The following is a 12,849-nucleotide window of genomic DNA, read 5'->3' as shown; positions in this document are numbered from 1 at the left end:
AGCCTTTGCATTGATTTTGAGAGCGGTTTTGTTACGAGTAGGAGCGCCCAGATGGCCAAGAGAAGATGCAAAGGAGCTTTTGATAAAGAGACCAGCTGGTCTCCTTTTCTCTCTTTCTCTCTTTGGTTTGCTCTCTCACACCTCCTTAATAAAAGGCTGTTTCATCATTTCCTTGTATTCCAAAGGGAACGCCGCTGAGGGTCTTTCTGGAATGAACTCAGAGTTCCGGAATCCTTGTGTACTTGTCACTCATCCCCTTGAAAGGACACACACACAAACACGCAGGCACACACACACACACACACACACACACACACACACACACACACACACACACACACACACACTCCCCAGTGGTCGCACCATATAGCTGGCGGATGACAGCTGTATAACCAGAGACTGTCACTGACTCATTACTGCATCATTCATCAGTGTGACATAATGAAGGAATGTTTGAAGAGCTGTTGATGATGTTGTTGTGTTGGAGGAGCAGAGAAGGGCTGAGTGCACCTCTATCCACACGCTCACTAGTTCTTATTGTGCTGTTTTTGACAAAGAAAACTTCTTTAAAAGCTGTATGCGGTTGAAACATGATATAACCATCTTTTGTGATTTGCTACATGGTGGTCAGTCGCCATCTTTTTTTTTTTCGACGTGTAAATGATCCTTTTTGTAGTTGTCTCTCAGGTCTGATTGATTAATCAACAAGTTAATCCATTTCTAATGGCGTACGGCTTCCTACATTAAAAGTAGTTTAATCTTTCTGCTTGTGTTTGCGTTAACACCTGTATGAAAAATGCATCCATGTGTTTTGATGGGAGTGCATGAATAACAATGTGTTTAAAAGGAGGGAGAGCAAAGACACGATTTGGTGCACCTAGTCTGTAGGAGAAGAAAAGAAACACATTGGGCGTCCTTTGAAAGTTTTACAAGGAAAGGGGGTGGAGGAGTAATGATTCATAACTTCTTGCTGCCCTCGAGCCAACAATATATAAACAGCAGTAACAATAAGATTGCCAATAAGCACAAGCTCTTAAAAGTGCAGTGTGTAATATCTGAACATTTAGTGGCATCTAGTGGTGAAAGTTTGAGAATGTAATGCTCTCTTTCTGGGTAACGTCACCACTTTCTAATAATACTACACTACAAGGACAAGAAGCTAGTCACTAACGATGGCATCATCCACCACTGCCTCAAGTTTTTCCACAATATCAAAATGCATATGGCCATTTAAGTTTGTCCATTCTGTACTCCTGTAGAATCATGGCAATGCAAAATGGCAGCCTCCATGGTGCCAAGTCCTGCTCCTATGATATAACAGGCTCATTCTATGGAAATAACAGACAAAAACACAACTTATGAATATAATATTCCTTCTCTACCAAATCTGTTCTGAAAGATGACAATACATTCTACACACTGCACCTTTAATATGAATTTGGTACGACATGCAGCGTGAGGGAATCTCTCCAATACTCACTCTTCAAATAGAGTAGTGATTAAAAAAAAGTAGGTAAAAAAAGGTCAAATAAGAGATCTCTGTCCCAGGCCTTGAAGGTCTTGATAGAGCCAAACATATTGGAATTTCAAAGTATAAGCTTTTAGCCAAAGCAGCCAGAGAGAGAGAGAGAGAGAGAGAGATAACCTCATCCAATACACATCCAGCCTCTCTAGATGGCAAAGGGGTTCATTAAGACATTCCTGTGCATGTGGGATGGCTCGGCTCATCTCCACACATTGACAGGGAAAAAGAACACAGAGATAAGAGTACAACCACTGAAAGTACATGGAAGTGGAGATAGAAGGAGAGAGAGAGAGAGAGAGAGAGAGAGAGAGAGAGAGAGAGAGAAAAAGAGAGGGAAAAAATCCTTTCACCTTCCATGTCTCTTTGGCTGTATACAGACGGCACTGTCAAACACCAACAAGATGAACTGCTACTTAGAGGGGAAGAAGGGGGCAGGAAGGGAGCGCTGTTGTCAAATGAGTGCGTCTTAAGTGGTAGGGGGAGGCGGGTGTGTGTTTACATGGCTCTCTGTGAAAGGGCTTTTCTGGTAGGCCTTGTTTGACATGGCCAGGATAACTAATGACTATGTTCTATCGCTCTTTGTGCTCCCCCCGACTTCTTTTCTCTGTCTATCTTCTCCCCAAATCTCTCCTATCTCCATATTACTATCTCATGCACCGTATCCTCTCTCTCTCTCCCTTACCCGTATGTCTAAAATTAACTGTCTTCTTCTTTTCTTTTTGTGTTTTAGTGTGTACAAAGCGGCATCTGTTGAAAAGGGGCATTTCTTCTTTTTTTTTCGCTTTTGGGGGTTTGTGGGGCCACAGTTGTTAATTGTGTGTTTACAGTGGCCCCTATATCCTGCCATCAAGCCTGGAAAATAAATGCCTATAGGGGAGATCTCAAAGCTCTAATACGGGTATCTGAAAGGCCATTTTTACTGACAGAGCTTGAAACAATTAGAGTGTCGCTGAAGTACCTGGAAATTTGTCCCAGTTTCAGAGGATCGTTCGACTTGCAGCATGTTTTGACATTAGCTGTACTTAGGTTTGGAATGGAGCCGGTCAGTGGATGTTTTTACAGGGGTTGCACCTAACAGCCAAGACCAGACTGCAAGAGCAATATTGTCATAACCTTTATGTTTACTGTCATATTCCTTTGCCTTGTCTAACCAATGATTACCCTCAGGGAAATCTTTCATAATATAATATATTCTTCTTGGCTGTTTCTCTCCCTATGGAAGCACTTAACGACATGATACACTTGCAGGCACCAAGGCTTTTTTCTTGCTTTCTGAAACAACAGCGTGTTTGACCTTCCTCACTCTCCCTCCCACAGACAGATGGGACCGGCTCAACAAAATGTGCCTCTTACCCCAGGACCAATGAAATATTCAGAAGTTTATGTATCCAAATGATTTAACCATGAGTAGTAAAGAATAAAAACGACCAGAACTTAAGGACAACAACCTGTTAAGATAAAGTAGAAATGACAGTTGATTATGATTATGAGATAGAGCTAGGATATGCGAAGAGATTGATAGATCACTTCACATACAGAGAGCGAAGCAAATGTTTCATATTTCGTAAAATGTTTGTAATGTAGAGCTACTGATAACTAGCCAAATTATTTCTGATGTGATGTGACTAGAAATAAGCCTTTTGAAAAAAATCCCCCGTAAGGCTTTGAAATCTACTAACGACTAGCTGATAGAAAAAAATAACTCCTATGAAATACATTTTATGACATGGATTTCCGGTCCCATATTCCTGCATTTGCTGGATTTCAAACAGATAATTCCCAGATGCCTCTCTCCAACAGACGTTCTCACATGCTTGGTGTGCACATGCAGAGCCAGGGATCCCAGGTGCAGGATGGATGTGAAAGGCTTTGTATTTTGTCAACATCACAGCAGCACAGTTACATGACGCACTGGGCAATGGGCAGGATGGATGGGGTGAAGATAAGAGGAGAGGAGTATGAGAAGAAGGCTGTGTGGTAGGTTCAAGATTAAAGCAGAAAAGGAAAGTGACAAAGAGCAAACAACTAGCTTACAGTAGCTTTAAGTGGTGGAAGAAAGGGGCCCAAAGAAAAAGATACAGGTCAAAAAAAAAACTGTGGAGAGACCGCCTGGCATCGAGTGAGACAGAAAGTGAGTGAGCAATAGGGAGCAGGATGGAGTAAGAGATGGCAGGGAGAGGGAGGGAGGGAGAGAGATGGAGTGTGAGAGAGAGGGTGGAAAAGGCCAGTGGCCTCTGCTCTGTCCCCTCTGCGCACTGCTAAACTGCCCCACCAGTTCCCCGCAGCTCTGTCACTTCTCGTTTGTTAATCTCCCTTTCTGCTTCTCCCCCTCCTACTCTTCCTCGCTCCCTTTCTCTCAAATCGGTCAATTGTTAATGTGACCCCTTTAAACCCCTCCGTCCCTCTCTCGCACCATTGTCAACAATTTATCAGTGTGTGTGCGAGAAGGATATTCAGAAAGGGGAGTGATGATTGATGACAAGCGCTTGTTTGATAAATCTTCCCAAAGTTATTTTTTTATGGATGGTTTGCCTTGTGCAAGTGAGCAGCAATAGTTGCAACTTTCTTTCCTTTAAATCTTAGTCACTGATTTCTCTTTTTGTAAATAAAGATGAATGCATGGCAAACAAACAATACAAATGCAGCAGACAGTACAAAAATACAAGCCACAGCAAAATTCATTAAGAGGGAAAGAGACATTTCTGAAGAACATGTGTACATGTGCTTATATTCTGTGTGTGCGTGTGTGTGTGTGTGTGTGTGTGTTTAGTCTATTGGGGAGCTTTAAGCGCTTGTCCCCAGAGGAAGTACTTTGATGTGTTGTGAAAGACAGCTGAGCTCAGATGAAAGAGAGGATACCACCCGTGATTTGACGTTTGACTGACAGCGCATAGCAGACTCAAGAATATACAACACATTTTCAAGTTTCCATTTAATCCAATGTGTTTGTCAGTGGTGAGGCTCTATATAGATTATCTTATCCAATGAGAGCACTAGTATCCCTCATTGCTATATGTTCAGTTACACTGTGTAATTCATTTGAAAATGTGACATGTGCCCTGCCTGTCATAAGCTACACGTCACAATACCACACACACACACACACACACACACACACACACACACACACACACACACACACACACACACACACACCAATTAGTAGCCATGGAACCTTTAAGCTATTGCTTGGATACCCTTGTACCATGTATCTATTTGTACATACTTTATTCAGTCTCAAGGCAAATCATTTTAAAACACCATCCTTCAAGTGTGTGCCTCATTACTGTTACCTGCTATTTCTACCAATTGCGCTACACAATTTCAGAAATGAAAGGGACTTTCATTACACAGTCCATGCCCTCATTTCTTGGGGCCATCCCCACCATTATGATATTCCAACAACATTATAGATCTTGAAGTAATGGTACTAACGTCAGGATTAATGCTTAACATAAAAAGATGAAAGCTGACTTTAAAGCAGGAAACTGAAACTTTATCACACTTCCAAGTGATAAAACCCTCAATATAAATCCCCTGCCTCTGAGCCTAGTTTCAGAATGGAATGAGTTCACAGCAGACAAGTGCACCAACTTAAAAGCTGTCACATCAAAAGTGGCGTTGTCGATTGATGTAAACTAAGAATGGATCATAGTGTGTTGAAAAACCAGCCATTAAAAACAATACAAAACTGTTTGAAACTACTTGAGATTGGCCATGCTGCCACACTATTACTGCATCTAGTACTGCATACTCTTCATTGATGTATCTTGTTATTCATCACTCTTTTACTATACAGTCAATACAGTAAGCATTTGTAGAAATAAAAGCACATCATCGGTTCATATATTTTGGCTGCCGTTTTACCCATACATGCTGTGTGTTTATTGACTCTCATTGTTTGTGAGAAGCATCTGCTAAAAAAAGAAAGTGAACTCAAAAACGAGAGGCTGAAAGAGGATAAGGAGCAGAGATACTGTGTGTGCAAGCGTTTTGCAGCTGTTCAGCATCTGGTCTCAATGATCATGCTGGAATGAATGAAAATCTTAAAAGCCATGAAGAAATGACACTTCCGTGATTCTTTTTTTCCCTCTCAAGTGACAAACAGGTGTCCTTTTGAATTAGGATAAGTAGGGAATAGCTTCATTCTGATTCTACAGAGTTGTAACAGTGAGTGAACACATTTTAACAGGACCATATGTTCCGGCTCAAGTTTTTTTTTTTTTTTGTACGCTGTTTTTGTTTGTCAAATCTGTATATGTATATATACACTTTTTGAGTTGATTCAGTATCCGCTTCACTATTTATTTTTCAGTTCAGTCAGCTAGCTAGCTAAAGTGGAAGGGATTTATAATGTGAATACTAACGCTGCACACTCTTGGCGCTGACCTCAACTCCCTGCAGTAGAGACAGGGGAGTTAGTAAATGTGTCCCTGAGGGGGGGACTAACAGACCCACAGTTGGATGCTGAAGTGAACGTTGGGCTCATGAAATTCACTATGAGCAGCAGAGGCAGCAGGATAATCACAGTTGTACAATAGCACACTGAAGTGAGTGTAACAGTGCCTTGTTGCTAGACATATCTAATACAGTATAACTAAGCAGTTTTCCTTGTAATGTCGGTCTCCCAGGCTTTTTCCTTTTGCGTAGTCGAAACACGTTTCACCAAATATTAAGTGCAGGAGATTTCCCCTTGTTCTTTCTGACGTATACACATTTTTTGTATGAACATTCATATGAAAATGTTTTATTCCTAACATAACTTTTTTCCCCCTTCATAGATAGTATAAACCCCTAAGTCTGCCTTTGTTACTGCATATACTTATATTTACTCTTCTGTATGCCCGCCAGAATAGTCTTATCATTTGATGATGTTAATAATACAATCTCTGACCCTGGCAGTGTGTGTGCTCTTTCCTAGAACACATATACTATCCTATGAATCATGAATGTGATTTCAGCTTGTTTTTCCTGTCTCTCTTCCAACTAAATTTTTTCCTACTTTCTTCTTTTTTTTATATAGGGAATATATTTGACGGTATGCTGCTGAGAGCGTCCAATAAGGAGGCAGTAGAGAGTGGGAAGGAGACCAGTGGCAGCACAGCGCCCGCTTCATCCGCCAAAAGACTACTGTGGTGTCACTGTTATCACCACTGCCCCGAAGATTCAACCAATAACACATGCAGGTAGTGTAAGGAGAAGGGGAAAGAGCAAAACAACAACACATGTATTTATATGTGCATGTGCCTAATCAAACACCAACATACTCACACATATACTCACACATTGCTGCCTGCCATCAACCCTCCTGAAGTCTGAAATAACATTGTTAATATATGTTTGGTTGTGAATTGAACACAAATAACACATAAAATGTTTTCTACAACATTATTTGAGTAGTTGATTACTGTAGTTGAACATTTGTTTTTTTCCCCCTCCAGGACGGATGGCTATTGTTTCACTATGGTGGAGGAGGAGGGCGGGGTCCCAGTCCAGACCACAGGCTGCCTGGGGCTGGTTGGTTCTCAGTTTCAGTGTAGGGTGAGTAGGTGACTGTTACATTACAATTCAGATAACCTCTCTCTTCTGCAACCATTTTCTTTACATCTTCAAACTCAGGTCAGTAAATTTAGATTTTAACATCTTCATTTGGATGGGAAGAATCGCAAGGGTGTGTAGGAATGAAGCAGAAGTGTCTTACCTGACTATATAGAGTATACAGCCGCTTTTATATGACGCATCAAATAAATATTGTTATTGCTGATTATTCATTTACATATCTAAGACATTGTTTTCATGATTAGAGTCACAGTGAGCTGTCCCACAGACCATGGTAATACCTTCAAATGTATTTTTTGTAGAACTGACCACCTATAATTCATTTTCATGACACAAAACCAAGAAAAGATGGCCGTCCCCAAGTCGATACGCTGTTGAATGACTTTAACGATTATTCAAAAGTCAAAATTGTTCAAAGTCTCTCCTGAGCAATTAAACAATGACTTTGTTTTATTACTAGATTAACAAACAACTGAATACGGAGAGTACAAACAGAAAAAAACGAACTAAAAAAAAGAAACACTTTTTCTGTCTTCCAGGACACAGGGAACTCACGTAAGAGGAGATCGCTGGAGTGTTGTACAGACCAAGACTACTGCAACAAAAACCTGCATCCTACACTGCCGCCACTCAAACCACCCCGTAAGTTCATTCAACTACTCTCAAACTTGAGCACATGAAGGGTCACTTGTTGGCAGGTGACAATGAGGGTGTGTGTGTAGGGGGTGGGGGGTGGGGGGGTGACAATGACTCAGACTGGGCAAGAACTGTGACAGATATAGTGTTACAACACACGGGACTCGTGAGAAAGAGATATCATGACATTGTCAGAGAGTCAAAGTGGGGGAGAGACAGTGGGAGTTAGTGTCAAACTGTCCTGGAAAGCTTGAGTCTTATAAGTCTTGAGAATATAGCGTGCGCTCCACTGTGTGTACAACACTATACTCCATGTGTGAGTGTGGAGAGAGTAAGTTTAGATTCCCAGGGAAATCACAAGCCACAGCAGCAGACACCAAAGGGGCAAGAGTCGTCAATCTGAAACCCTATCCTAGGGGATCAGGAAGAGATTTCATCGACTAGGCCGAGGGCTTCCTCTAGCTGACGGCCTCCAGGGACCAGAGTTTGTGCCAGAAGAGAATGAAAAATTGATGAGCGAAATATGATTTGTACCGGATTCACCGTAACATCGGTTCTTTATTTCAAATGACTTGTGAAAGATGACAGAGGGATAAATTAACGGGAAGAAAGGAAGCAGCTGAAAAGACAAAATGTGATTGAGTTCTTTCTCTCTTTCTGACATTGTTTCATATCTCTTAATCTCTTTTTTTTAACCCTGCCCCCTCTCTTCTATCCATCCGACTTTTGTTCTCACTCCACCCCTCCATCGTCCCCTTCTGTCCAGTCTACGTGGATGGGAAGATCCACCACATGGCCTTGTTGATCTCCGTCACCGTATGCAGCCTTATACTGGCTGTCATTATTGTCTTCTGCTACTTCAGGTACATTCACACTTGACTATCAAACACACACACACACACACACACACACACACACACACACACACACACACACACACACACACACACACTAACACGCAAAAAAAAACTAATTATTTCACACACACCTTGATATAACTTACAGCAACCCTCTTGTGTCTTTTATAATCCTATTTATTGTCAAGTTTTTATTCCCCTACGGTGTTTGTATATATATATTTTTTGTTTTTGTTTTGCCGAGAGGGTGTGCTGAATATTTCGTAATATTTTCTTCCAGGTATAAGCGCCAGGAGTCTCGTCCTCGCTACAGCATTGGTCTGGAGCAGGATGAGACCTACTTTCCCCCTGGAGAATCTCTCAAGGACCTGATAGAGCAGTCACAAAGCTCTGGCTCTGGCTCAGGGCTCCCTCTATTGGTGAGATACCGGAACTGCAGCGAAACACCTGTTGAGTTAAAAACATGCTCCATGAATTCCTTATATGCACACATAAAGGCCCATAGCATCATACTGATTATTCTGTCATGTATTTCCATAAAATTGATATATGTTGGGAGATAAAGGTGGTGGATAATTTGATATTTACCGTATAAGTTCTACTTGGGGAAAACTTTTGAGTCTGCTAAAAAAAATAAAAATAAAAATGAAAACACCATTCTTGATTTTGCTGGTGGCTTTCCTCTATCATAGTCATGGTCACTAATCCTTTGTTTGGAGTTTATATTAACACAAATATAATGAGCTAAATGTTATTGGACTGAAGGCAACACACACACACACACACACACACACACACACACACACACACACACACACACACACACACACACACACACACACACACACACACACACACACACACACACACACACACACACACACACACACACACACACACACACACGTAGAATGAATGGCTCATCTAACATTCAAACCTAAACCTAACCCTTTCTCAATGTGTTGCCCCTCCTCTTCAGGTGCAGAGAACCATAGCCAAGCAGATCCAGATGGTGAAGCAGATAGGGAAGGGCCGCTATGGAGAGGTGTGGATGGGGAGATGGAGGGGAGAAAAAGTGGCCGTTAAGGTTTTCTTCACCACCGAGGAGGCCAGCTGGTTCAGAGAGACAGAGATTTACCAGACAGTCCTAATGAGACATGAGAACATACTGGGTAAGACTGGGATTATCTATTTGTATTTGCTCAGTGTCTCTGCTTGTCTCTCACTGTGTTACTTCTTCTTCCAAGCCTGCATCCCTCTCTCATCGATGACTTCTGGACTGTTTCTACTTTTTTGTCCTCTGTCAATCTTTTGGTCTTTCTCAAATTTTTATCTTCTTGGCTTTAAGTACTCTTGTGTGCTCCATTGCAATTAACAAAGGTGCCTACAAGGGACTTAAGGGGACAGGTGATGAATAATACTTTTAAGTAGCAGTGATAATAATCAAATTTTTTGGGACTAATGGAGGAATTGATTGATTTAAATGATTGGTGAGTTGTATGTCTGAATTTTGGAGCAAACTAATTAAATAACAGAAGACCATAAAAAGGAGCGATAGTTGGAGTGTGTCCACTCTTAACTATTCTGCAACACACTGCACTCAGTGGCCAACACAGATCAATGATGGCCAGGAGACTAAACTAAAGCACAACACATTATAAAGTAGACAACACAGACTGCAAAACAAAGCTTGCATAATTAAACACCACAAGATGCATGGTAATTAAGCAGCTGGGGCAAAAGATCACTTTGCCAGTAAACTAAAAGCAGTGTAGATGCTGCAGTGCATAATAGTGCACACAAAGTCCATACTGTGTTTGGCTTAAAGTGAGCACAAGGACACAAGAGAATTGACAGTGGGGGAAACAGTTTCTTGAATTCATTGTAATTATTTGCTTGATAAACTCCCTTCATCCTCCCCCTCCATTTTACAGGTTTCATAGCTGCTGATATTAAAGGAACTGGCTCCTGGACCCAACTCTATTTAATCACCGACTACCATGAAAACGGCTCTTTGTATGACTACCTCAAATCCACCACCCTAGACAACAAAGCCATGCTGCGACTGGCTTACTCCTCCGTGTCGGGCCTTTGCCACCTCCACACAGAGATCTTTGGCACCCAGGGCAAACCTGCCATCGCCCACCGCGATCTGAAGAGCAAGAACATACTGGTGAAAAGAAATGGGACCTGCTGTATAGCTGACCTAGGACTGGCAGTCAAGTTTATCAGGTGAGAGTGACAGAAACACCTCTTGCTATTTTTAATGAAATATTCTTCTTCTTCAAAGGTGCTATGAGGATTTTTTTTTTATATTTCTGAAAAAGTCAAATTTTTCCTCTGATGATCATAAATGACATGTAACAGCAAACAAAACCGTCAGTGCAAAGAATGCTATTTTAATATTGCTTTTCTTAATGACTTTATCATGGGTGAGCTCACCCAGGAACAACAGTTGGCGTACTAAAAACACTACCACTTTTATCCAAAGGGGGTGCAAGAATGAACAAAAACTGAAAGTTACTCTGAGCACCTTTTTAATTCCTCATTTGAATCCATGTTTTGCCAACATGTAAGCTCTGGTAGATGGTGTTCACAAATCAAATTATTTTGAACTTGTATTATTTCCAAAGGATTCAGTATTGTTGTGTATGGCCAATTAATCTTCCATTTCAAACTGTTACTTTGATCTCGTTGACTGTGCAGTGACACCAACGAGGTAGACATCCCTCCCAACACTAGAGTGGGCACAAAGCGCTACATGCCTCCAGAGGTTCTGGATGAGACTCTGAACAGAAGTCATTTTCAGTCCTACATCATGGCCGACATGTACAGCTTTGGACTCATTCTCTGGGAGATCGCTCGCCGTTGTGTCTCAGGAGGTAGATACAGGTTTTATGCTTTTACACTAATAACATCTTCTACAAAAAACAGCCTGCAATACAATCTAAACCTGTTCTTTGCGTTGATCTTGTTAACATTTGACATATTTTATCAAAGCATTTTTCTGATTACGTTTCATTTTTTGTTGTGTAGGGATCCTTGAAGAGTACCAGTTGCCGTACCACGAGTCAGTTCCTACGGACCCTTCATATGAAGACATGAGAGAGGTGGTGTGCATCAAGAGGCTACGACCATCCTTCCCCAATCGATGGACCAGCGATGAGGTAACAAAATAGATCAAAATACATGTACAACACACGCAAGCAATTAATAATCTTCCTAACCTGAATGTGAATTTCCTTAGTGTTTGAGACAGATGAAGAAGCTGATGACAGAATGCTGGGCCCACATACCGGCCTGCCGCCTCACAGCCCTGCGCGTCAAAAAGACACTTGCCAAGATGTCAGAATCACAGGACATCAAGCTGTGAGCAAGAAGTGCCAGGTGTGCGTGTTTACACACATACAAAGGGCATTAACTATCACACTGGCTCTGGTCCAGGCCACACAATCCCTTTTTCCCTGGGGTAAAGGAAGCAGGACAAGAAGCAAGATCGTCACTTGGAAAATCAAAGGATCACAAACTTTTTGAGTCATGACCTCTGCAATCCATGTCCCCCCCATCCCATTGAAACAATGTATTACAGGACTACAGCGTTATCTAGAACTTAAATTAATCAAACAGAATCAAGCCTGGTGTGGCCTGACATTATCATTTCAGACTTGTTTAAGGACTTAAAAAAACAGGTTCCTGTTCCTGTTCACATGCTCCAGAGGCCTTGGAGAAAGAGATTGAGTTTGACTCGGCGTACACAAACAAGCTACTGACCAGTGAGTGTTATACTATATCACTGCTTTCTGTGAAAGCTACCTGTAGGTGAAGGTCCGATTGATAGAACAGAAAGGATGCGTTTTTAAGGCAATCTGTTATTGCAGCATGACACCTCTTTTCAAAACACTGTCACCCCCACTACTGCCTTTATGTTGTAATTGGATTGAACACATTGTTTTTGTCATTCTTAAATTGACTGTTTTTTGGTTACAATGCCTGACATCATGTGGCAGAAAAAAAATTCAAAAAGTATTTTGGAGGCTTTGAAAATTTTGTTTACGCTGTTAACATTTGTAGACACTGAAGAAACGGTATACCTGTTATTTTGAGTTGTGATAAAAAAGTGACATGAAATGTATTTTCCATGTACATCTCAAACTGTTTAAGACTATATGTGAAAAAATAAAGTTTATATGTGCAAATATGTTCTGGATTGAGGCTCTACGCACATCAGTGTTGGCTGCTCTTTTTCCCCCTGACCATCAGGCTGCCTCATTT

The 12,849-nt window shown here is 41.3% G+C and overlaps 1 protein-coding gene across 1 annotated transcript in view; it reads left to right on the top strand.

The window, feature by feature from the left end:
* The window catches only part of bmpr1ba (bone morphogenetic protein receptor, type IBa), a 21,958-nt gene extending 9,312 nt beyond the window's left edge, over nucleotides 1-12,646 (top strand). The window contains exons 2-11 of the mRNA XM_080040576.1: nucleotides 6,549-6,711; nucleotides 6,967-7,066; nucleotides 7,624-7,726; nucleotides 8,487-8,583; nucleotides 8,858-8,996; nucleotides 9,557-9,749; nucleotides 10,512-10,809; nucleotides 11,284-11,459; nucleotides 11,614-11,744; nucleotides 11,825-12,646. Coding sequence (XP_079896702.1) covers nucleotides 6,549-6,711; nucleotides 6,967-7,066; nucleotides 7,624-7,726; nucleotides 8,487-8,583; nucleotides 8,858-8,996; nucleotides 9,557-9,749; nucleotides 10,512-10,809; nucleotides 11,284-11,459; nucleotides 11,614-11,744; nucleotides 11,825-11,950 — 1,526 coding nt within the window. The 3' untranslated portion in view covers nucleotides 11,951-12,646. The remainder of the gene's footprint in view (nucleotides 1-6,548; nucleotides 6,712-6,966; nucleotides 7,067-7,623; nucleotides 7,727-8,486; nucleotides 8,584-8,857; nucleotides 8,997-9,556; nucleotides 9,750-10,511; nucleotides 10,810-11,283; nucleotides 11,460-11,613; nucleotides 11,745-11,824) is intronic.
* The last annotated feature ends 203 nt before the right edge of the window (nucleotides 12,647-12,849 follow it).

Source organism: Ammodytes marinus, assembly GCF_949987685.1.
Source record: "Ammodytes marinus genome assembly, chromosome: 2".
NCBI classification, from domain to species: domain Eukaryota; kingdom Metazoa; phylum Chordata; class Actinopteri; order Uranoscopiformes; family Ammodytidae; genus Ammodytes; species Ammodytes marinus.
This window is presented reverse-complemented; position numbering and strand designations above follow the sequence as displayed.